Source organism: Salminus brasiliensis, chromosome 14 (assembly GCF_030463535.1).
Source record: "Salminus brasiliensis chromosome 14, fSalBra1.hap2, whole genome shotgun sequence".
Lineage (NCBI taxonomy): Eukaryota > Metazoa > Chordata > Actinopteri > Characiformes > Bryconidae > Salminus > Salminus brasiliensis.
Genome location: NC_132891.1, coordinates 17,821,775 through 17,848,274, shown reverse-complemented (window position 1 = coordinate 17,848,274; position 26,500 = coordinate 17,821,775). Strand labels below are relative to the sequence as shown.

Genomic DNA, 26,500 nt, shown 5'->3' with positions numbered 1-26,500 from the left:
TGGTTTTGTTCATTGTTTGAGCATAAGACAAATGCCTCTTATCAGGCTCTACAGCCCCCAAATTAAAGTGTCTGTGTGTCTTTCCCTCACAGTGTGTCTGTATTAAGAAGCTGTAGGATAGCACTGGCAGGCTGATGTATTGAGGCCGGCCGCTGTGTTAAAGGTCACCTCGTCCCCCATAACTAACTATGTTAACTACTACTGCCCCACTCTGTCATCACTGCTCTCTGCCCTGTCACTTTTTATTACCATGACTATTCAATAAACCCCTCCAGCAGGTCAGAAAAAAGCCCTCCTCGTATGGAACAGGACTTTTGACGAAATCATTAAAAAGCAAGACGGCAACAGCGGCCCGATCATTAAAAGCCACTTTAGCATTCATGCTTAAACGCATAAATAATGGATCAAACTAAAAAAAATCTCATTTTAATTTCTGAAAACATTTCAGTGCAGAGTTTGCCCACGGAAGGAAACCGGTTTTAGCAGCTATTCGTCCTTGCCGTGGTAAATTAATGTTTCACCAATTCTTAAACATAAAGCATTCAACAAAACACTTAAGGTTCCTTCAGTGAGCTAGCTGGGTTTGCATTGTGCGTGTCTGAACAGGCCATTGTCTTATTGTTCAGGTTCTGACTAAGGACAAAGAAAAGAAGACCCTTAATGCACTCTTATATTAATCTTCTTCTGAGGGGCCATTAAACTGCACTGTCCTTTTCTTTGCATGTGTGTGTGTGTGTGTTTGTTTAAACCTCAGTTCAAACAACATGTTTTGTTCATTTTCTAAGCAAAGATAAGTAGACGAGAGGGCCTGGCATGCAATCTCCCTTCTAGTTCATCCCAATTTTGTTTAATGGGGTTGAGGTAAGAGCTCTGCGCAGGCCAGTCAAGTTCCTCTACACCAAACTTGTCCCACCATGCCTTTATGAACCTTGGTTTTGTGGGCAGAGTCATGCTGGAACAGAAAAGAGCTCTCCATAAGCTGTTTACACAATGTTGGAAGCATACAGTTATCTAAAATGTTGTGGTGCACTGAAGCATTAAGATTTACTGGAAGTAAGGGCCCTGAAAACAATCCCACAGCATTATCCCTCCTCCACCAAACTTTACAGTGCAGTCAGGCAGGTAACTTTCTCCCGGTATTTGCCAAACCCATTGACTCCTCCATTAGACTGTCAGATAAAGAAGTATGATTTGTCACTCAAAATCATCCACAGAACATGTTTCCACTACTCCATTCCACTAGTCCATTGGCAGTGTGCCTCACACCACTCCATTTAAAGCTTGCAGTTTAGCTTGGTGATTTATGGCTTTCATGCAGCAGCTCAGGCATGGAAACCCTTGCCATGATGATCCCAGTTCACAGTTTCTGTGCTGATGTTAATGTCAGAGGAGGTTTGGCACTGCAGTTATTGAGTCAGCAGAGCGTTGGCCACTTTTATACACTATTTACCCCAGGACTCATAACTTTACGTGGTTTGGCACTTCATAGCTGAGTTGTTGTGGTTCGTACATGCTTCCACTTTTCAATAACACCACTCACAGTTGATGGTGGAATATCTATGAGAGAAAAAAGATCATGAAAAAAGATCACTTGTTGCAACAATGGCATCCTATTCCTTTACTAGGCGGACTGCATACTATATATATATATATATATATATATATATATATATATATATATATATATATATATATATATAGTCGCTGTCCAAGAAAAAACATCTACAAAATACCCTCTTAACTTTTAGTGTAAGTCATTGTAAAATATTATATATATATATATATATATATATATATATATATATATATATATATATATATATATATATATGTATGTATATTTATATATATTTATATATATATATATTTCTAGAGAGACAAATACAACTTTAAATGACATGACCCACATTTTTACACTGTAAACACTGAAAAAAGGGAATACATATCTTTTTCTCTATATTGATGGTGTTTAGCTGTAAAGTGTGTGAGCTCATATGATCTGATCTCGTCAGCAGGATTTTCCTCCACATGGATTTGCGTGTAAATATCAGTCCACCACTCTCAAACTCATTCCGCCATCTGGTGGTACAGCCATGTATTACACATCATCATCAGTATTGTTTACACTGTTATACTTCGTTTACATTTACACCTAAAATATTGAGCATGTGGGAATTATGTTCAAACCATGTTGTTCAACCCCATATACATATAGACATATACACCTAGATAGACATATGCACCTAGATAGACATATACACATAGATAGACATATACACATAGACGCTGTGTTGGCTGCTGGATCATGCATCAACATCGCAGCCATATTGGTCCAGGCAACTTCTCATTATTCTCCAAATATTGTACTGGGAAAAAAGATGTCTGATTCGTGTGCAGCTTGGGCTGTGCAGTGTACAAAACACTGTACATAACACTGTACAGTCCCAACCAGATCTCAGGGAATTACCTTTTACAGGTAAGTAAGTAGTATACCATAATAGAAAACTACTACTACTACTACTAATTATTATTATTATTATTATTATTATTATTATTATGATATTAACTACTCACTATTTTATTGTCTATAGTACACTACTATTAATACTTCATATACTATGAATGGTTGTTATTTTACTGGTATTATTTTATTGTTATTTATATTATTATTTGTATTATAGTGTTAGATCTTACTGTATTTGTAGGCTAATATGCTTTAGTGCTGTACTATACTGTATATTGTTGTACTACTACATCTCACTATACACACTTCTACTCCATACTGTTTATACTGTACTTTACCTTTACTATTTTTTTCTTTTACCATATTATCTAAGTATGTTATACTGCTGTAATGCCTGAATTTCTCCTCTGTGAAATAATAAAGAGGGTATAGTGTTTTATAATTGTCTTTGTCTGTCTTGGAGTGTATCTGTGATCTTTTATTGCTGTAAAAAAAAAAAACAGAATGCAGACTGACTGCCAGTCTCTCACCATTTGCTCATTTGTATTTGCTGATGCCCTGATTTCACTGGATGTCAAAATGCTATATTATTGTTATATTATATAGGCCCTTTACCCTCTCTGCTCCCCGGGCGCTGGAGTTGGCTGCCCACCGCTCTGGGTGTGTGCGTGTACTCACTGCCCCTAACACATGTGTGTGTGTGAGTGTGTGTTCACTACCAGATGGGTTAAATGCGGAGGACACATTTCGCTGTACAGTGTACACTGTACAGTGACAAATACGTGCACCTTTACCTTCACCTTTACCTTATTTAAAAAAAAAGCTGACAGCCCATATGATCCAGCCATTGAGTGATGGGAACATGGCAGAATGGGAACATGGGAAAAACATGGCATGTATTTGAAAATTGCACTCGAACAGCCAGTGAACTGGTGTTTACTAATTAAAAACTTGGAATTCTAGATGGTACACAGGTTAACAAGATTAACAAGTGTTACCATTTTCCATATATCACTGCTGTCCAATGAAAAACATGCAACTCCAAAATGGTCACACAACTCTGAATAGATGTTGATGTAAAATAAGAATTTCGAGCATTTCTATTGGTCTATTCATGCAGAATCATTTACACAGTGTACACAGTGTACACAGCAGCTACCGGGTTCAACCCATTGAGAAAACTAAAAAAAGGAGATACATGTTTTTTATAGGATAGCTATGATATGTTTTTGAAATATGATTTGAATGTTTGTTTTTTGTGTTATTACACTCAGCGCTTAAGTGACTAATATTTCTTTATTTTGTGCTGAATTCTGCAGTGTTTGTGGACAACTCAATGACATTTTGGGATATCCTACGGATCTCTGTGTTTAGTGGGTGTATGTTCTGACAAGAGAAATTGTTTATTTAATGGGTAATGTTGGTTTTAAATGGAGTGGGCTTTATAAAAAAATATATTACAAATATTTTTAAAGAAATGTAAAAACTGACGTAAACAGTATTTCCAACAAGGCCGATCAATTCATCAGCAGTAACATATTAAATAATAATTTTGTTTGTATTTTAATTCTTATATGAACACTTTTAAATTAACGAAATGAGTGCAAGTTGTTTTTTATTAAAAAAATATATATTTATTAAAAAAATACACACCTTGACAGCCTCCATGTTTTCCCATACAAACCACATGAATGTGACCAAGTCAGGTGAACGAGGTGAACTTACTGCCAACATTCACTTCAAAGCACATGATACCGTAATCTAATAACGAGATGTATTTGTAGAATATCGTGATATTTGACTCTGTCCGTATCGTCCAGCACTACTGAGGTGCTGTGCTCCGCAGCTGTAGCGCAGTGACTCGCCGTCAGGGTTATTTCTGCTGCTGAAGGAACCAAAGTTGTCGAGCCGCTGTTTCCATTCAGAAGCCGGACCTCACACTCACATATCAAAATGGCGCAGCGGGAAGAGGCGGTGAGTGAGTTTGTTGCTGTAACTGATGCGGATGAGGAGAGGGCCCGGTTTTTCCTCGAGTCGGCTGGTTGGGATTTGCAGGTAAGGAGGACACCGGCATTTCTTGAAGGTGTTATGTCTGAGTGCTGGTAATAAGCGCGAATAGCCGGCTGTAATCTTGACTGTCACTGTGAACTCTCTGGCTAACCGGGCTGGACTAGCCAGCACAGGCTAGCGAAAATGTGCAAGTCACTGTATCGGGAGAGCAGCTTCAGTTTGGGCTCTGTGTCATTATTGTTGACCTGGCCGAGGAGACGAAGCAGGACAATCACGACCTGGTTCAAACGAGTGCGTTTTGACTGCGGAGACAAGTCTTTAGCACTTAGCTAGTTTGGCGTAGGTAGCTAGGTTTAGCTTAATCTCGGGCACTGTAGCGGCAGTTGGCTGGATGGCTCGTGAGGCATTGCAGCGCTTGAATGTCCAGATTCACTTGGTAGCTTTTCCATTCGTTTTCGTGTTTGAATGTGACCTGTTAGGCGACGATGATTGCTTCTTATTCTAATGTTCGTGCCCATCTTAAACAGTGCAGGGATTATATTGTGGCGCACAGACACGAGAAAAGACCTGCTGCAACATTTAAGGTGGAGCGAAAATGCGAACACGGAGCCTCAGTCTGAGCATCGTAGCTCAGCCAGGTCTGGGCTCTGTTTACAGCAGCTCGACCTGACTGTAGTTTTACTTTCCCCTCATCAGTGCTGATCACACTAGCATGATCAACACTTGCCATTGCGCATTGTTATTGTTAAAATAATACTAATGTTATTTTTTTAATTAAAACAACTTTTAATACTTTTGTGCTGGAAGTACTGAAAAAAAGTGATGTTTATGGATAAAGAATGACGCAGAGAACAAAATCATGTTATGAAAAGCGAGAGTAAAGCTGAGGGGGAGGGATCGTGTATGATGATATGGACAATGAGATGCCTTTGTCTGACTGACAAAGAAAACCCAATGTTCCACTGTATTTATCAAAATATTATGTTTACTTATTAGTTTTGATTAAGTTTTAGTATAGTTATAGAATTTATCAATCCACAATTCTTTCGCTGATAAATAACTTTACAAAACGTGGCTGTGAATTTACTTGTTGTAAATGAGTGTTTCCCATAGTCCCACTGGATTATCTTATCTATTTGTCACTGGCCCACAAAAATGTAGGATTCTCATATTATTTTGAAGCATTTCTATTTGTCCATTCATCATGAAATCATTGCACAATCTAAAGAACAACTGCCAAAATATGTAAAAAAAAAAAAAAAAAAAAAAGGAGATACAAGGTTTTTACATTGAAGGCATTTAGCAGACACTCTTATCCAGAGCAACTTACAAAAGTATCCTTGGCTAGTTTGTATAGGCTAGGATCCAGATGATACCTCTAAGCTTAGATACTACTAAACACAAAACTCACTATGGAGACCACTCTACACTGCACTACACGTCGCCCAAGTCTTCTTCGATGAGATGGGTCTTCTTTGCTGTGACCATGACAATATATAATCGGTGAAGCAAACAAAAATACCAAATGGCTAGAAGTGAAAAAGGGAAAATATGATAAAAAACAGTGACCAGAAAGCCAAAACAAAATGAAACTGTACATACAATACATTTTGCACTTCAGCTTCACTTTGGAAGGCAGTTGTTAGAAATGACAACATACCATTTTTCTGATATCAATATTGAATCCGTTGAATATCAGATCATTAGAGATTTTTTTTGTTGTTGTTTAATAATTGTAATCTTTTAAAATGAGCTGTTTTATTGAAGTCTGTCTTCTAGGTTATCATGCTCTATCTACCGAACACTCTACTACCCCTTACAAAGACATACACAGTCAACATTGTGATTGGGTGCTGTTTCAGGCTAGATTTCTTTACAAGAATGTTGCACCCTTTAAAAAAAGATAAAGGTTCACATATTTGTCACTGTACTATGTACAGCGAAATGTGTTCTCTGCATTTAATCCATCTTTGGTAGTGAACACACACACACACACACACTAGTGAACTAGGGGCAGTGAGTACACAGACATCCAGAGCGGTGGGCAGCCAACTCCAGCGCCCGGGGAGCAGAGAGGGTAAAGGGCCCAACAGTTATCCCCCTCAAATATCTGATCCAGCATTTTCTGATGATTTAGGCCTGGTACAGACACTCATCAATACTAAGATGGCATCTCTGCTGGTTCTACATCTGCTGCATTCATGTGTCACTGTTCTGCTGTTTTTATTTTTAGCTTGCTCTTGCCAGTTTCTTTGAGGATGGAGGAGAAGATGATATTGTTACTCTCCCTCAGTCAGAAAGTGGCTCAGTCTCTCGATCGTCAGGACCAAGGTAAACGGACCACAGTGGCAAATTGAATTGTATATATGTGTCTAGTCTTTTACTTTTTGTCTGCTACCTGATGATGGATACATGTGTGATGACTGGATAGTCATTTGTAGGCTGATTGTTTTTTTTTTTTTATTACTTTTTGCTCATTTAGTGAACACAGAGTGACTTCCTTCAGAGACTTGAGGCATGAGGATGAAGATGAGAGTGACGACGAAGGGCAGAGGTCAGTATTTGGCTACGCACCATTAAAGGGAACCTTGTTGTTTTTTCTCTTTTCTTTTTTTACTGTTGTAACATTGAGCAGCTCAAATCATAGTGTTTTAACAGTTTTAGTGAAAACTACAAATAGGAAGATTAATCAGAACAGTTATTAAGTTTAGCAGTTACTCCGGTAAACTGCTGACTGGCCAGATTGGTTAGATTGGTCCTGTTTCATACAGCCCATGTCCGCACATTCTGCTAGGGGGAAACCCTATGGGAACCGTTTATTGACACACTCTGTATCACAATGTTGAAACCTGGCCACTGCTGCTCCATACTCGGCCAAAACAGGTATCGACTTATCGACCTAATGTCGGGCCTGTCTTCCCACAGGTTCTTTGCTGGAGGTTCAGAACGCAGTGGGCAGCAGATTGTTGGTCCTCCCAAGAAGAAGAGCCCAAACGAGGTGGTTGAGGACTTGTTCAAGGGTGCTAAAGAGCATGGGGCTGTTCCAGTAGACAAAGCTGGTCGAGGACCTGGAGAGTCCAGCAGGGCTAAGGTATTTTGAGAGTTTAGGGTTGCGTAATTAGGACAAAGTAAATATCACTGCACAACTGCGTATTCTGATTGTAATACAGTATTATTCTTGTTTATTGTGGCGTGTGAATGTCTTGGTTCATCCAGACACCTTCAGAAACTCCTCTGGAATATCAGTGCTCATTTCCATATTGCAGCCATCTCATTGGCCTCCTTTCCAGTGCAGCGCAGAACAGTTCTGAGCATGGAGGTTCCACACAAATATAGCTATTATTCACACAATCTCATCAACCCTCATTGAATTAGTGTCAAACTGACTTGTTTAAATGGTTTCCAAAATATTTTGTCGTACTGCCTCTATAAAATGGCCTCCTTGGCGTGGTTTGATTCATGCATGCAGATTCCACTGTGTTAAAAGATTAATTTCAGCTTCAGTTTATTAATTATTACGAAAAGCCGCTCACTTCCTGGTCCTGATTAGAAACCACAACTGGTCTAACAGTGCACACAGGTGTGGAACAGTAGCCGTGGCCTTAGTAACCATTTGACCCTGCAGTGAAAAAGAGGCCTTCGTGTCAGTATTGCAAAAACAATTATATTGCAGCTAATGCAAGTTGTAGCTGCTTTACTTAATACCCTCGATTTCTGTTCATTTCGTAATCTTTCTGGTTCACCAATTTGTTTTCTTTCCTTTTTTTGTTTAACACCCACACTCCCTCTCTACAGCCTTTTGTAGGAGGTGGTTATCGACTGGGTGCAGCACCAGAGGAAGAGTCTGCCTATGTAGCTGGAGAAAGGAGAACATCTAATAGTTCACAAGATGTAAGTCAAGGTCTAAGAACAATTTGGAATAAGTCAGTTGGGATTTGTGCAACCTCTTATGTTCCCAGAGTGATTGTTGCTGTAACACAGGTGCATGTGGTGCTGAAGCTGTGGAAGACTGGATTCAGCCTTGACGATGGCGATCTTAGAAACTATAGTGATCCTGGGAATGCCCTGTTTCTGGAGTCCATCCGCAGGGGGTAAGTTCACTATGAGGTTCAGTTATTGACTGACAGGAAAGAAGGGTTATAGTAAGGCTTGTTTAGTACTGAATTTGTGAATACGACATATTCTATGGTTTCATAAATTTGATATTTTGTGTTTTCCCCAAGAAGTGCACTTATGTTTGTGTTTGTTTCATGTGCCAAACACTCTTCTTCTTTTTTACATGTTACTCATTCTTGTCCTGTAAGACAGTGACACTATGTCCAAATGTTTGCTTTAAGTTGCACCTATTGCTGACACAGATGTGCAAACGTAGTGTTAATTGAAGGACTGCCAATAGAATGGGACTTTCTGGAACATATAAACATAAAGCTAAAGGCACCATGCTAGACAAGGGGTATACAGTCCCCCATCATTAAGATGTAGTGCTTTGGAGAAGTGTTCTCAGGAATGATGCTCCATCCAGTACTTAATCAGATCCTTTCAACAGTGTTCCAAACTCTTGTCGAAAGCCTTCCCTGGACAGTAGCGATAGTTACCCCAGCAAAAGCAGGATAAACTATCCTCCAACATCCCTTATAACTTGAATAGAAATGGGTGGGCTAAACTGATGGTGGATGGATATATATATATATATATATATATATATATATATATATATATATATATATATATATATATATATATATATATATATATATATAAGGGGGGTGGGGGGCGGGGGGGGTGTTTGAGAAGTTGTTTTTATAAGGGACACATGAGTGTATGAAACTAGCAATGATCATGTACAGCATAAAACATTTAATGATATTGGGCCCTTTTGTATCCATTTATATGCCATATAATGCTCATATAATGCTGGTACTGTTTCTCCTTTCTTCTGCACACAGCTGCTGCTGACTAGCACACATTTTAAATTACTCTAAACTGCTCTTTTAGGGAGATTCCTCTGGAGCTGAGGCAGCGCTCTCGTGGTGGGCAGGTGAATCTGGATATGGAGGACCATCGCGATGAGGATTTTAGCCGACCCAAGCTAGCTTTCAAGGCTTTTGGTGGAGAGGGACAGAAACTTGGCAGGTGAGCAAGTGTCTGTGCACTCATTTCACTTGAGCTTTCACTATAAAGGTCAGTAGTCTGATCGGCAGTTTGGAATGTGAACCTTTGTTGAGCCAAACTCAGAATTATGTTGCTTAGCATGTATTTTACAATAATTCGTTTTTTATAATAACAATGAAAAACAAATGTAATGGAAATGCAGGATATATATATATATTATAATATCATTAACTGTTGAGGGAGCATGTTTATGAATTCTCATGTCTGATCCAGTTTTTATGGTCTAATTGGCCATTTTATGAACTTTTATGGATGGATTTTTGTAAGTAGGAGCACATGCCAAAACTTTGATTAAACACATGCATATTCTACCTTGGAGTATACTATGTGCATACAGCATAGAAAAACAGAGACCTAAAATTATGTGGATCAGCAGAAACAAGCCACCTAAATAATGCATTTCCAATGCTGATGTCAATTAGCAGGGCTGACTGACTTATTTATTTTATTTATTTATATATTATTTTTATTTAATGGTGCAGTTACACAATTTGACCACACTGGGGCATGAATATTCTTTTTGCTTTTCTCCAACCGACTGTCCTCTCTTTATGTCTCTCAGTGCCACGCCAGAGTTGGTATCTGCCCCAAGGATGGGCGCGCAGGAGCAGGCCGCTTCCGAGGCCCAGGCCAGCGCCTCCATCAGTGTGGACGATTCGCAGCCCGTCACCCAGATCCAGATCAGACTGGCTGATGGAGGCAGACTCGTGCAGAAGTTCAACCACACCCACAGGTGAAGAGCCATGTTCATAGCACAAATTACTAGCATTAATTTACATACGTTTTTTAGAGTCTTCGTTGTTCTAGACATCTAAATCTATCCGCTTAAAGCTTCATTGCTTAATAGACGCTTAGAGAGACCCTCCTGTTCCCCTTCACGGTATCCTGATTATTTTTATTTTTATTTTTTATCTTTTTCCCCTCAGGGTGTCAGATGTGCGTCAGTTTGTGGTGAGTGCTCGCCCGGCCATGGCTGCTGCAGAGTTTGTTCTCATGACGACTTTCCCCAACAAGGAGTTAACGGATGAGAGCCAGACACTGAAAGAGGCCAACCTGTTGAATGCGGTCATTGTTCAGCGGCTAAAGTGATGGCGCCCTCTAGTGGCCGGGTTTTATCATAGCACTGTTGAGTTTCCTTCCAACAGGAAACGCATGGACTAAAGGACTTAATTATTTTTTTTTCCCTCTTTAGTGATATTTTTTTTTTCTTTTCTTTTTTCTTCTTCAGCAGTTTGTGTTGGTGGGTACCTCCTGGTTTAATAAAATGGAGTGGGGGTGTGGAGTTAACTAGATTGTGTGAGATGTTCTAAGGGAAGGAGAGAGGAATGAAGTAAAAAGGCGATTTTGCTGTTTGAACATACTAGGCAACCATTTATCCAGATTGAAAATAAAGAGCTTTCTAAAGAGTTTTGACATGCTTTTACCTCACTGTTTGTCAGACAGCCCAGCTGCTCTGTGTACCTTTTCATCTTCCTCGTTTCTCTTTGTGATCTCACTCTCTCACTAGAAACTCCACTCTCTCCCCGAATTCTTTCTGCACCAATGCCAGTAGCCTTACATCCCAGCACCCAGTCTGATGGACCTCCGCATTCAGCTGCAAACGTTAAAGGTGCAAAAAGGTTAAACTCTTTTGTTTGTAATTTACCCCTGAAAACTGAGGGTTGCGTATTTTAACTTTACAATGGTTTACTTTAAGTAATAGCTGTCACACCATATTGATTTTGTTGCCTGAATATATGCTAGCAAGATAACTAAATAGCTGGTTGTAAGATGACCACTTTCATATTTGGACTCTGCTGCTGGTTAATGCACTGGCAGCCACCTTGTACTCTATGCAGTGACTTCTTGTACAATTGGAGACACTGCGTGGTTGTGTGGAGCTGTGGTAAACCTGTGATTAAAATCCCTCTGTCTATTGTTGTAGAGAGCGTTCTTTTTGACACACCTCTACCGTGTTTTACATGTGGCTTTGTTCGTCTCTAGGCGTGGAACCGTTAAGTAAGCAGCCATATGAAAGAAAAAGAATGCTTATGAGAAAAGTCAGGACTGGGTTGCTTTCACATGCTTTTCAGTGGTTTGTCCGTGAGGTCTGTGCTCTCAGCAATATCATGCATATTAGACAACGTGATGGAAGTTATTAGCACAGAACCGCGAGTCATGAGTTTGTCATGCCCCACAAGGTCACCGACATCAGTCCGCTTAAGTACATTTCTATGCTTACTGTAGCCTAACGGCTGATTGTACAGCTTGATCCATTGCGCTGTCAGTGGATGTGTTTTCAGTGCTCAGTCAGTTTTTGATGTTCAGGAACATCCGAATCAGGGTTGTGCTCAGTTCTCCAGTATATTTATAATACTGTTCAGAACTGTACATAAGTTGCATAGAACTGTATGTGAAGTAGGGGCTGCTGGACAAATTCCATAGTCTTGTATTAAAAAAGTAACTCATTATTTTAGTAGCTTTTATGACTATTCAAACGTCAGGCTAACAACCATTGGCTCCTCTAAGCAGCTGTAAATATAGCAAAGCAATTCTAGCTCACAGTTTCCACTGGCTGATAAAACATAAGAAAAAGTGAACTGGCCAGAAAGGCAAGGCAAGGCAAGGCAACCGATCATCTGGAAGTTTCAGCTAGAGAACATCATTTTACTGTGCAGCATTGCTTCCATAAACATAATCTGCATGAAAGGGTCAGTAGGAAACCTTACCTGTGCCCTGATCAGAATATCTGAAGTCAAAATATAAATGTCAGTGACTGCAGAATAAAAAACAGATGATTATGGATCGATTCAACTTTGTCATAATGCAAAAAAAAGCAACCTCTAGATAACTCGTAAGATCTGTTTGTTAAAGAAATTGAAATCCAGTCACAAATGATTTGTTTGGTAAAAAAAAGGGAGCAGCATTTGATGAACTCTAAAGCCCTAGGGTGGCTCTAGTATGTGTCAGAGTTGTGTGGGCAGCCAATGGTACTGGAACCAAATGGTACTGAGTAGATGGTAGACTGAATTCTATTAAATGTATCAGTGAATTCTGGAAGCTGATGGGATGTAGTCAATTAAAGAAACTGAAGCTGAACAGTCAAGATGACGTTGATGATGATAAGCTGAAGCTTTTGGAATGGCCTTCATAGGCCCTCTAGCTTGAACCTTGTGAAAATCATCTGTGGGTAGATTGCTCTGTGCATGCAAGACAGGTTCAAAAACATGGTAAAACTAGAAGCATTCTGCAAGGAAAGATATTTAAGCTGCTATGAAGTGAGCAAGGCAAGCTGTGTGTGTTTTGTAGAAAGAGATCTGTTGATGCTTTGAATAAGTATTTTCCCAGTGGCAATGTAGAGACTCAAGTTCAAATAATTAAATGCCTCCGAATCATTTTCATGAAGATTTATTCATAAAAATACAGAATCTCTTTACTAATGATTATTAGGATTAATATCAAAGTCTATAAAAAGAAATGCAACAAATGTAACGTCATCCTAATGTTTTTATATGACAGGGAGGTAATTTCCTTCTATAGAAGTAGTGTCTGCCGGGGATGATGCAAATATTGGCCTTGAATACTGGCTGTATGGATAGTCATATACAGTATGAATATATACAGCGAAACTGTTTTATGAAACCTTTTCTCTCCAGACTCTAACAACAGGCTTCAGCTACTCCCTTTTGCGCAAATGGATGTACATGATTCCACTCCATATTAGCAAAGGCACACACACCCATGCCAAAATGAAGCAGAAACCAAAGTGTCCCATGTTCAATTCTCTGGAGTCCTCAAGGATTTCTTTGTTGTGCAGTGTGAAGATGAGTGCTGCTGTGAAGGTTGTGGAACCTAAAAGGCAGATGGGGAGAGAGTTACCACTGCAGAGCCATGAATTCATATATATATATATATATATATAGCGCCTTTTACAACAAATCTCGCAATAACAGCATTACAGAGAGCCGGATCCGAGCCTCTTTTGGGCAAGCCAGAGAGAGCTGGGTCGGGCAGCACCAGGACAGAGCAGTAGGAACAGGACATGTCAACATGGGAAAGAGATTAAAGGAAACATAAAGGAAGAAAAAACAAAGGGGTTAGGAGGACATTTAAAGACATATAAATTAATTGCTGTAGTTGCTGTTTGCACTTGCGTTTACTTGGTAATAAGGATGAACCTTGAGCTCATACAACAATGAAATGGAAAAACACATTGTGTATGATCTAATTTCTGCTAACCCCCGCTAGTCAGCCAGTAAAATTTTGCCTTTTTTTGGATGAGGGGAAAAAAGAAGGCCAGAATCCATTAGCACATTAAAATTAAAGGCTGGCTCTCTGCTTTGGCCATTTATTTTTCCACCCACAGTTCCTTTTTTTGTGCTTAAAGTGTACACTAGATGTTTGTCAACACAGCAATCACCATAGTTACCACATGACAAAAGCGAACAATTTTTCAAGTACCCTTTTAAGACGCAATGCTGACATCTGACCTTTCATACATTCTTAAAAACACAGGTGCATCAGAGGGTCCTTTGTGCGGTGCCTGTGAAGAACCACTTTGAACCACCATGCAATATTATAAACCTTAAAAACGAAGTGAAGCTAATTTATTAGGCCTACAACGAAAGCCTTGAAGGCCGCTATGGTTCCCCACTGGTAAATCATTTTCTGATTGGCTGCCCGGTATTGTGTCTCATTCTGAAACACCTGTTATACTGTCAGTGTTAATAGGCAATAGAGCTAAACTGCTGTAGGCTGGATTGCGGACGTATGAAAAAACACAATTCACAATCTGACTTAAGCATACTGTGCCATTAATGTCCATTACTGTCCATTGCTTTTGCTCCTACCACATTTGATGTTAATGATTCAATATGTTCAATAACGCAAACAAAATGCAGTTTCTAATGTGCTGGATCGTGTCTCAGTAAAGGACGCACACTTAAATGAAATTGGTCAGTTAAAAGCACAAGTAATTTGGGTGGAGTACCAAAGGGTTCCACGAGTTCAAATGCCACTGCATGTATGATGCACACTCGAGTAGAACAAAAGACAACATTTCTAAACTCAATTCAGTCTTACCTGCGAATGCTTGGCAGACACCAGTGAGGTAAAAGAGCCCTCCTTTAGACATGGTGAAGAGCTGCCCGAGGAAAATGAGGAATGAGATGCATGAAAAGACCACCGAGAGGACCATCAGAACCTGGACAGCTTGAAGCCACTCTAGAAAATAAACCGAAAACAACAACATTGAGACACCCTGCAGACAAAAATAAATAAGCCCTTGTGTTCTTGGTTAAAGGCAATCCAAATCGACATGCTACTGAGCGAATGAGCTCGATACCTGTCAGTGTGCTAAAATAAACACGCCTCAAAGGAACACAACAAATGAACACTGAAAGAAAAGTCTACTAGATAAACTGCATGGATGTTCTAAGGTGACTTGTATAGGAAATTGTATTTCTGCTCAATCAACAGTTGTTTTTCATTTGATTGACTCACATTCCCAGCCAATACAACCAATATTAACACATGTAAATTTACATACAGTTGTTCAGCTTATTAGAAATTATTTAAAACAAATAAAGCTGTACTTCAAGGTTCTGGAGGAGCAGCACGGTTAGAAACTGTTGATACAGGAATATGTAACAAAAGACTTTCATACTACAGAAAGCCCTTTCCTCAAAGAACTGCATTACAGCACCCTTACCTGTTTCCTTTGAGGATTCACAAGACCATGCCTCTTTCTCATTGTCAAATCTGCAGTTGTACCAGAGATCCGAGCTCTCGGTGCTACTCCACACCCACCAGGACTGAGTCAGGTAGAGTGGAAGAGAGAGAAGACTGTAAGCAAGGATGATCCTGATACTATAGTAAGTCTTATGATGAGGTGTATACGTTTATCCAGTGACATGTACTTAAGTAACACTGGATTTGTAATTATCTGAATATTTTCAGCTGATTCTACTTTCTCTTCTTAATAAATAAAGTAAGTTTATTCTCTTCTTTTTGGTTGCTTATGCCTCACAATTGTATTATTTTAGGCAAAATGATCCTGAAAAAGACATGAATAGAGCCCATAAAGCGGCTGATAGATGCAGGATGTTCGATAAGTTACTCTGTACTGAGCTTCTATGTTTGTACTTATACTCAATCTGTGTTTGGGGAAGCTCCTTTTAGCTCTACATGAGTCTACATAATTTCCATAAAGTAACAATACGTTTACTTGAGTAGAAGTTCAGGCCTTAGTCCAGCGTTCCCCAACCCTCCTTCTGATAATTTACTTTCCTGCAGATTTCACCTCCAAGCCAAATCCAACACTCCCTATTCAGACAATCACAGACATGTGCAGCCAGTGATAGATCAGGTGCAGTGGTTCAGGGTTGGATCCTAGAGGAAGGAAGCTCTTCTAGAATCGAGGAGAAGGGTTGGAGACCACTGTCTTAAGCCCATACGAAATGCAACATGTCTCTGTCCCATACATTTCTGCCATTGTTGTCCAATGTTTTTATACACTATAGAAATAAAAAAGGTACTCTATGGTGCTCAAAAAGTGCTAAGTGACTCAAAGAATAGCAAGAGTGAAACTGTTTTGCTATCATAAACCATCTATAAGAGGTTTATATATGAGGTGCTTTAAGATATGTTAAGAGAACCTTCTCCATAGTGGCAATGAAAAGGACAGCCAGTGTGACGAGATGAAGCAGGGTCACAAACATCAGCAGGTAGGCCATAGTGCTGGACAGTCACTTGGACTCCCTGGAAAACAAACCTGCAGCAGAACATGTATGTATTTACAGCTGTACGTCTACTAGAAAAGCCCTACGACATGTCATTCTGCTGCCAAAAGCAGGTGTAATGCTTATGTTTACAGGTTGTAAGTGCTGTTTTCACATGTACACTGCAAAATAGCATAGACAATATGTCTACTATTGTTTATTAAGAATCATATGATTCTATAAAGTGACCTTCAAGTGAAATTACCTCTAAAACCTTCTTTTAAAAGTCCACAATAGTTGGCAGTGAGTTTGTTTTTAACTTGTATTCGAATAAATCAAGCCTTAAATTCAACCTACTTTAAGATGAATTTAAAATAAACTCTAACTTCAACCCCAAAAAATCTCAAATTTTAAATTCCTACTCCTAACACTAATCAACTGAGTTAACAATGAAGGCATTTGTAGATCATCTATAAGGGACTCTCAAAATCTCTCAAAATAAAATGTGACTAAAGGATCTTGGATTACTTCTTGATAGAAGCTAAACTGTCTGCCAGTACAGGAAGTTAATTTCACTTAATAAAAAAATAAGCCACTTAAAATAAGTAAAATGTTTAGACATTGTTGAATTCAATGCATCCATTTAAAATTTAACATGAGGTTTCAATGTCAATATAGCATTTTTGTCAGTGTACCCCAACCCCTAACAATTTGTCATCTTCAACTGAGCTGTTCCACAACCAGGAGCAGAAAGTGGGCCACTAACAGACCTCCTGCAAAGCTGGGAAACTGCAGCTGGCTCCAATCCGGCGGCGGGCACTGAAGGCACTCCTCTAAATGCCTTGCAGTCTCTGGAGATTCTGGGGTGTGCTGCCTCCCATTATAATCAGAGGGTGGGATTTAATCAGCACAGTTAATCAAAATCACATTATTGCGCACACGACCGCTTCAGCTGGTACATCAGATACCAATAAGGAGGCTTTAGCCAGAAATCCTCCACAAGTTTAACCAAGCTTATGACGACAGTTTTAAAGATCACAAATAGGTCAGTAAAAGCAGAGGTAATGATGATGAAATTAATATATTAATATATAAATATATCAAATGTGATTTTCCTAATGCAAAAACTTTATTCATATTCATCCCAGTAAACATATTACAAGGGGTCGGTGATAAGGCAAAAACATCAACATTCTATGAAAATGTTAAGCACAATGATTAGATTAGTTTTGATAAGTTCATGAATCAAACATCAACATCCAAACTTTGTCTACAGGGGTGGTTACTGTAACGTATCAGCATATTACCCACCCATAATGTCACAGAACTTTTCATTAGGCTAAAAGTCTTGTTTAGTATTCTTTCACAATAGTATTAGTACAGCATTATGATACATCCAGGTCTCCGAAGCTCTGACAGATTCATGAGAATTCATAAGATATGAATCTATAACATATGGATGAAAAGAAACTCACCTTAAATTATTCTAATCAATAAACAATTGAATATCGGGTGCTTCAGCTGTACTCCTCTGCCCTGTGAATCCCTCAGTCTTCTCCACTCATACTTCACTCCTCCTTTTCCCTTTTATTTCTAGGTTTCCAGTAGGTGGAAGGGCTGTCTTCTTGAGGAAGGCTTGTTTTTTTTTCTTGACCTTCTAAATGGCTGTTTCCTTTTGCGTGAACAACACTCCCTTTGCTCTCTTCTGCGCTCCACCTCCCCCCACGTCTGCACTAGGCCCACCCATCTCGATGAAAACACATGAGAGCATCTACAAACACGTCGCTTTTGACCCCACCAGATCTCCTTGACCCGTGATATCGCTCTGGGATCTTTGCCTTGTGAATGAAGCCCATAGCCAAAGGGGTGGGTTTTACTGTATAAAATTGTTATAATTGAATAGGGAGGGAGTAAACACCTTAATGAGGAAAATTACATTAACTACACTGATTGTTTATTTGTACTGGCAGGCACTGGAAAGTTGTGTGTGCTTTACTCTAAAATTCAGAGTAATTACTGAAGGGCCCAGAATTTCTGTTCAGAATTGCATTCATCTGTGAGCAGGGTTTGGGGAATGAAAACAAGTATTTAAAACCTAAAGGGGAATTCTGCTGATTTTGACCATACTTATGCGTAATTTAACAGTTGGGATGCAAGTCATTCAGAGTGATTAAGGAGTGTACTGTAGTGAAACTGGCTTGTGATGTCTATAACACAAATACAGTCATTTAATTTACAAAGCAAAACTACCAGACTACAGGTGTCTTGTGAAATGTATATGTTTGTTTTGTGATAAATCTGAAAAGAGCATCTTACAACACCCTGAATTGATCTCACTGCCATGTATATATTTTCATAAATGCATCATAGGCCAAAATCCTATTGCAAATCTATCATAATCAATGTCTCTGGCATCAGGCAGTGTATCCTTACCATTTTGTGTATTTGTCTTCTGTGATGTAGCTTTTCGTGCCATTTGGACAAATGGTTTCCTTGACCAGTACTGTAAAAAATAAAATAAAATAAAATAGTAAAATTCTCTAAAACTCTCTAGAAGTATTTTCACATAAAGCCACCATACATTTACTTACATTGCATCCAGTACAGTGTGCAGAAATTTAGGGAAGTTTGAAAATACATGGAATTTAAAAAACAATATTCAGACTGTAGTTTTTGGTAGTATTTTAGAATACCCGCTGGGTAAAACGTAGTCTTAGTAGTCTTCTTTAACCATTTTTAATTATTTTAAAATCAGAGCACACTGTGTAGCTTCTGTACATAAAACCTGCTGCTTTAGTGTTACTGAGCTCTACTAAAGCATGAGCAGACTGATAAATCACTGTGCTGATCAGTTATTTATCTCAGTGTTACTGAACTCTACTAAAGCCTAAGTAGACTGATAAATCACTGTGCTGATCAGTTATTTATCTCAGTGTTACTGAACTCTACTAAAGAATGAGTAGACTGATAAATCACTGTGCTGATCAGTTATTTATCTCAGTGTTACTGAACTCTACTAAAGCCTAAGTAGACTGATAAATCACTGTGCTGATTAGTTATTTATCTCAGTGTTACTGAGCTCTACTAAAGAATGAGTAGACTGATAAATCACTGTGCTGATCAGTTATTTATCTCAGTGTTACTGAACTCTACTAAAGCCTAAGTAGACTGATAAATCACTGTGCTGATTAGTTATTTATATCAGTATTACTGAGCTTTACTAAAGCATGAGTAGACTAATAAATCACTGTGCTGATCGGTTATTTACCTCAGTGTTACTGAGCTCTACTAAAGCCTAAGTAGACTGATAAATCACTGTGCTGATCGGTTATTTATCTCAGTGTTACTGAGCTCTACTAAAGCCTGAGTAGACTGATAAATCACTGTGCTGATCAGTTATTTATCTCAGTGTTACTGAGCTCTACTAAAGCATGAGTAGACTGATAAATCACTGTGCTGATCGGTTATTTATATCAGTATTACTGAGCTTTACTAAAGCATGAGTAGACTGATAAATCACTGTGCTGATCAGTTATTTATATCAGTGTTACTGAGCTTTACTAAAGCATGAGCAGACTGATAAATCACTGTGCTGATCAGTTATTTACCTCAGTGTTACTGAGCTCTACTAAAGAATGAGTAGACTGATAAATCACTGTGCTGATTAGTTATTTATATTAGTATTACTGAGCTTTACTAAAGCATGAGTAGACTAATAAATCACTGTGCTGATCAGTTATTTACCTCAGTGTTACTGAGCTCTACTAAAGCCTAAGTAGACTGATAAATCACTGTGCTGATCGGTTATTTATCTCAGTGTTACTGAGCTCTACTAAAGCATGAGTAGACTGATAAATCACTGTGCTGATCAGTTATTTATCTCAGTGTTACTGAGCTCTGCTAAAGCCTGAGTAGACTGATAAATCACTGTGCTGATCAGTTATTTATCTCAGTATTACTGAGCTTTACTAAAGCATGAGTAGACTGATAAATCACTGTGCTGATCAGTTATTTATCTCAGTATTACTGAGCTTTACTAAAGCATGAGTAGACTGATAAATCACTGTGCTGATCAGTTATTTATATCAGTATTACTGAGCTTTACTAAAGCATGAGTAGACTGATAAATCACTGTGCTGATCGGTTATTTATCTCAGTGTTACTGAGCTCTACTAAAGCCTGAGTAGACTGATAAATCACTGTGCTGATCAGTTATTTATCTCAGTGTTACTGAACTCTGTGTGTGCTTGCTTTTTACTTGGGGTCATCTTTAGCTTGTAAGGTAGGCTGGTTTTAAATATACTTCTAACTAGATTCAGCTAACACTCTTGTCTTAAGGTTAACATAGAAGCTTGGTGCTCACTAGTTGATTGAGGTGCTGATTGAGGTGTAGTTTCAGGCCAGCTAGAAGTGTGAATTGCAGAGGAGGAGCCAAGTGCCTCCAATCTTGATAAATTAGGTGTGGAGCCGCTACAGACGTGCACGTCTGTAGCGGTTTGTTAGACGTCATGACTCCTAGCTAGAATATCTGCTGCAAAACCTTTTTTACTCAACTCTATTCTGTTATACTTGAAGATGTGCTTTGCAATTCCTGTCCTCACCTCTGACCGCAGCCGGAGGTGCAGATACCGGTGCAGACGCCGCAATTCTGGTAACCTCATTTACCCACCTTGTTCTAATACCAATGTGATGGTAACTGGGGGACTATGGAATTGCCAGTCTGCAGTGCAGAAGGCAGATTTCATTTCAGCTTTTGCTTCTGCTCGGTCTCTAAACTTCCTGGCACTGACTGAGACGTGGATCACCCCAGACAACTCTGCAACTCCAGCTGCCTTGTCGTCTGCCTTTGCCTTTTCCCACTCTCCACGAAGGACTGGCAGGGGCGGCGGCACCGGTTTACTTCTCTCTCCTCTGTGGCGCTTCACCCCGCTCTCTTTCTCTAATCTTGACATTTCCTCTTTTGAATTCCATGCTGTTACTGTCTCTTCTCCCACTAGACTTCACATCATTGTTCTCTACCGTCCTCCTGGTCCTTTGGGCAGCTTCGTTGATGAACTGGATGTTCTCTTGAGTGGACTCCCTGTTGACACCCCACTTATTCTACTCGGCGACTTCAACCTTCCATCAGAGAAACTCCAGTCTTCATGCCTTCTCCCAATCCTATCCTCTTTTGATCTCGCGTTCAACCAGTCTGCACCAACACACAGAGCAGGAAACACTCTGGACCTGATCTTCAGCAGACCTGTCCCTGCTCTGGACGTGGCTGTGACTCCTTTGGACTTCTCTGATCACCACTTTCTCTCCTTCTCACTCCCCCTCTCTGCTCCTTCAACCAGCACCTCTGCAAGCTCTTCCACTCTTCACCGCAATCTTCTCTCTGTTTCCCCCTCAGCTCTTGCCTCTACTGTCCTGACCACTCTTCCCCATCTTGAATCTTTCTCCTCTCTCCCACTTGAAACTGCTACAGACACTCTCCTCTCTTCTATCTCCACCTCTGTTGACCTTCTCTGCCCTTTCTCCCCTAGGTCAGCAAATTCTTCTCCACCTTCCCCGTGGCTGTCAGATGTTCTCCGCAACAACCGTAGAGAGCTAAGACTGGCTGAAAGGAAGTGGCGGAAGTCACAACACGACTCCGACCTCCACTCCTATCAGTCTCTTCTCTCCAGGTTTAGAACGGAAGTTGCTGCCGCTAAAGCATCCTACTACAGGGGAAAATTGGAATCCTCTACATCTGACCCACGCAAACTATTCACCATCTTCTCCTCTCTCCTCAACCCTCCTACTCCCCCACCTCCCACTACCCTGTCTGCAGATGATTTTGTCTCCTTCTTTGAAGAAAAGGTTGACAAGATCTGCCGATCTTTCCCCCCCGCCTCTACCCTGCTCCCTAGGCACTGCCCTCCTCCTCCCTCTTCTCTGACCTGCTTCTCTCCTCTTTCCACAGATGACCTCCTACATCTTCTCACCTCCAATAATCCTACCACCTGTCCACTAGACCCTGTTCCTTCTCCTCTGTTCCAAACAATCGCTCCAAACCTCCTTCCCTTTATCTCCTCTATCATAAACAGCTCTTTGTCATCAGGTCAGGTACCATCGGCCTTCAAGTCTGCCAGAGTCGTGCCCATCCTAAAGAAACCAACTCTAGACAGCTTGGACATCGGCAACTACAGACCTATCTCTCTTCTCTCTTTTCTCTCAAAGATTCTCGAACGTTCTGTCTACAACCAACTGTCTCTCTTTCTCACTCTGAACAATCTTCAGGACCCTAACCAGTCTGGCTTCAAAGCTGCACACTCTACTGAAACTGCTCTCATTGCAGTTACAGAGAAGCTCCATGCAGCTAAAGCTGCCAGACTGTCCTCGGTTCTGATCCTTCTTGACCTCTCCGCAGCTTTTGACACAGTGGACCACAAGATCCTCCTGTCTATTCTTGCTGGTCTTGGAATTACCGACTCTGCATGGCAATGGTTTGCATCATACCTGCAGGGACGCTCATACCAGGTAACGTGGCAGGGCGACATGTCCGCTCCTTGTAGTCTCTCCACTGGCGTTCCACAAGGCTCAGTTCTTGGTCCTCTTCTTTTCTCACTGTACACTCACTCTCTTGGTAAAGTGATATCCTCTCATGGATTCTCTTACCACTGCTACGCCGATGACACTCAACTCATGCTCTCTTTCCCACCGTCTGGCACACAGGTTTCTGCCCGTATCTCAGCATGCCTCGCCGACGTCTCTTCTTGGATGGCGGCTCACCATCTCAAACTCAACCCCTGCAAGACGGAGCTGCTGTACATCCCGGGAACTGCTGGACCAAGAAACGATCTTGCCATCACCTTTGAGAACTCACTGGTCACTCCTTCTACTGAAGCCCGAAGCCTTGGTGTAGTGATGGATGATCAGTTATCGTTCTCAATTCATGTTGCAAACGTAACTCGGTCCTGCCAATTCCTCCTGTACAACATCCGAAGAATTCGACCCTTCCTCTCTAGAGAGGCCACCCAGGTCCTTGTTCAGTCTCTCGTCACTTCCAGACTTGACTACTGCAACTCTCTTCTGGCTGGTCTCCCTCTGCGCACCATCAGGCCCCTGCAACTCATCCAGAATGCAACGGCACGGGTCGTCTTCAATGTCCCAAAATTCAGCCATGTCACTCCGCTGCTGCGTTCTCTCCACTGGCTTCCTGTAGCTGCCCGCATCAGATTTAAAACCCTGACGCTGGCCTACAAAGCCAAGAACGGACCAGCCCCTCCGTACCTGATGGCAATGGTCAAAAGCCGATCCGCACCAAGAGCCCTTCGAGCTTCAAGTACGGCTCGGCTCGACCCGCCATCCCTCAAAATCCGTGGAAGACAAGCGTCCAGGCTTTTTTCTGTCCTGGCACCAAAGTGGTGGAACGAGCTGCCCCTGGGTGTCCGAACGGCCGAGTCGCTCGCTGTCTTCAAACGCAGACTGAAGACCCACCTCTTCAGAGAGTACTTGGATGATTAGTTCTATGGTCGCCTTATTGTATTGTGTTTAGCAATGTCTAAGCTTAGAGGTATCTTTTGAATTATTAGCCTATTCTAACTAGCGAAGGTTTTCTTGGGTAAATAGCAAAGCACTTTGTAAGTCGCTCTGGATAAGAGCGTCTGCTAAATGCCGTAAATGTAAATGAAATGTAAATGTAACTCTACTAAAGCATGAGCAGACTGATAAATCACTGTGCTGATCAGTTATTTATCTCAGTGTTACTGAACTCTACTAAAGCCTAAGTAGACTGATAAATCACTGTACTGATCAGTTATTTATCTCAGTGTTACTGAGCTGTACTAAAGCATGAGCAGACTGATAAATCACTGCTGATCAGTTATTTATCTCAGTGTTACTGAGCTCTACTAAAGCATGAGCAGACTGATAAATCACTGTGCTGATCAATTATTTATCTGTGTTACTGAACTCTACTAAAGCCTGAGTAGACTGATAAATCACTGCTGATCAGTTATTTATCTCAGTGTTACTGAGCTTTACTAAAGCATGAGTAGACTGATAAATTACTGTGCTGATCAGTTATTTATATCAGTGTTACTGAGCTCTACTAAAGCCTGAGTAGACTGATAAATCACTGCTGATCAGTTATTTATCTCAGTGTTACTGAGCTCTACTAAAGCATGAGTAGACTGATAAATCACTGTGTTGATCAGTTATTTATCTCAGTGTTACTGAGCTCTACTAAAGCCTGAGTAGACTGATAAATCACTGCTGATCAGTTATTTATCTCAGTGTTACTGAGCTCTACTAAAGCCTGAGTAGACTGATAAATCACTGTGTTGATCAGTTATTTATCTCAGTGTTACTGAGCTCTACTAAAGCCTGAGTAGACTGATAAATCACTGCTGATCAGTTATTTATCTCAGTGTTACTGAGCTCTACTAAAGCATGAGTAGACTGATAAATCACTGTGCTGATCCGTTATTTATCTCAGTGTTACTGAGCTCTGCTAAAGCCTGAGTAGACTGATAAATCACTGTGCTGATCGGTTATTTATCTCAGTGTTACTGAGCTTTACTAAAGCATGAGTAGACTGATAAATCACTGTGCTGATTAGTTATTTATATCAGTATTACTGAGCTTTACTAAAGCATGAGTAGACTGATAAATCACTGTACTGATCGGTTATTTATCTCAGTGTTACTGAGCTCTACTAAAGCCTGAGTAGACTGATAAATCACTGTGCCGGTCAGTTATTTACCTCAGTGTTACTGAGCTCTACTAAAGCCTGAGTAGACTGATAAATCACTGAGCTGATCAGTTATTAATCTCAGTGTTACTGAACTCTACTAAAGCATGAGTAGACTGATAAATCACTGTGCTGATCAGTTATTTACCTCAGTGTTACTGAGCTCTACTAAAGCCTGAGTAGACTGATAAATCACTGAGCTGATCAGTTATTAATCTCAGTGTTACTGAACTCTACTAAAGCATGAGTAGACTGATAAATCACTGAGCTGATCAGTTATTAATCTCAGTGTTACTGAACTCTACTAAAGCATGAGTAGACTGATAAATCACTGTGCTGATCAGTTATTTATCTCAGTGTTACTGAGCTCTACTAAAGCCTGAGTAGACTGATAAATCACTGCTGATCAGTTATTTATCTCAGTGTTACTGAGCTCTACTAAAGCATGAGTAGACTGATAAATCACTGCTGATCAGTTATTTATCTCAGTGTTACTGAGCTCTACTAAAGCATGAGTAGACTGATAAATCACTGTGCTGATCCGTTATTTATCTCAGTGTTACTGAGCTCTGCTAAAGCCTGAGTAGACTGATAAATCACTGTGCTGATCAGTTATTTATCTCAGTGTTACTGTGCCCTACTAAAGCCTAAGTAGACTGATAAATCACTGTGCTGATCGGTTATTTATCTCAGTGTTACTGAGCTCTACTAAAGCCTAAGTAGACTGATAAATCACTGTGCTGATCAGTTATTTATCTCAGTGTTACTGAGCTCTACTAAAGCCTAAGTAGACTGATAAATCACTGTGCTGATCAGTTATTTATCTCAGTGTTACTGTGCCCTACTAAAGCCTAAGTAGACTGATAAATCACTGTGCTGATCAGTTATTTATCTCAGTGTTGCTGAGCTCTACTAAAGCATGAGTAGATTGTTATACTTACAAAATGGAATAAAATGTAGTCCAACGATGTGTTGTTTGTGTGTAAATGGAAGAGTACAGGAATTTCAGGTGTGCATGCTTAGGTAGACATGTCTGGTGTTATAAACAGCATCCCATATGTAAATAAGGTGTACAGTGCACATTACCTCAGGCAGAAAAATAGAGTAACACTATTTTTACTTTTACTTTTAGTTCTGGTCTACATGATTCATGTACCTAGCACATGGATAATGACTTTAAAAAAAACTAATCGATTTATTAAATTAAAAAAAGAGTGAACAACTGAATAAATTGAACGGATTGTTAAATTAGGTAATACATTAACAATTTTTCAATTTTACGTATGTTGGCTGTTTTAAAATGGCTCTGTTGAAATGGGCAGCTTCTCTTATTTACCTCCGTTTCTGTAAGTACAGGCTCGTCGGGCTCCAGTCCAGCAGGCGCCGGTGTTTCTCCGTCTCGGTCGATTCGGTTCAGATCTTATGAAGAAACAGAAAAGC

At 40.1% G+C, this 26,500-nt stretch overlaps 2 protein-coding genes across 3 annotated transcripts; one reads left to right on the top strand and one right to left on the bottom strand.

Annotated features, from left to right (window-relative positions):
- Positions 1–4,389: 4,389 nt before the first annotated feature.
- nsfl1c (NSFL1 (p97) cofactor (p47)) lies at positions 4,390–11,566 on the top strand. The gene is made up of 9 exons (XM_072696531.1): positions 4,390–4,519; positions 6,708–6,805; positions 6,957–7,028; positions 7,400–7,565; positions 8,270–8,365; positions 8,456–8,565; positions 9,470–9,607; positions 10,209–10,379; positions 10,573–11,566. The coding sequence occupies exons 1-9, from the start codon at positions 4,418–4,420 to the stop codon at positions 10,733–10,735; spliced, it is 1,116 nt and encodes a 371-aa protein (XP_072552632.1). The 5' UTR covers positions 4,390–4,417; the 3' UTR covers positions 10,736–11,566.
- A 1,735-nt stretch (positions 11,567–13,301) lies between these two features.
- emp3b (epithelial membrane protein 3b (MAM blood group)) lies at positions 13,302–26,493 on the bottom strand. 2 transcript variants are annotated; one of them, XM_072696836.1, is made up of 6 exons: positions 26,397–26,493; positions 18,778–18,847; positions 16,282–16,397; positions 15,336–15,438; positions 14,708–14,848; positions 13,302–13,477 (listed from the first exon to the last, which is right to left on the bottom strand). In XM_072696836.1, exons 3-6 carry the CDS (start codon positions 16,357–16,359, stop codon positions 13,302–13,304), a joined length of 498 nt encoding a protein of 165 aa, XP_072552937.1. In that variant the 5' UTR covers positions 16,360–16,397; positions 18,778–18,847; positions 26,397–26,493. The 2 variants fall into 2 exon arrangements, with proteins under 2 accessions (XP_072552937.1, XP_072552936.1); XM_072696835.1 differs by lacking the exons at positions 18,778–18,847; positions 26,397–26,493 and having other exon boundaries at positions 16,282–16,441.
- Positions 26,494–26,500: the final 7 nt, after the last annotated feature.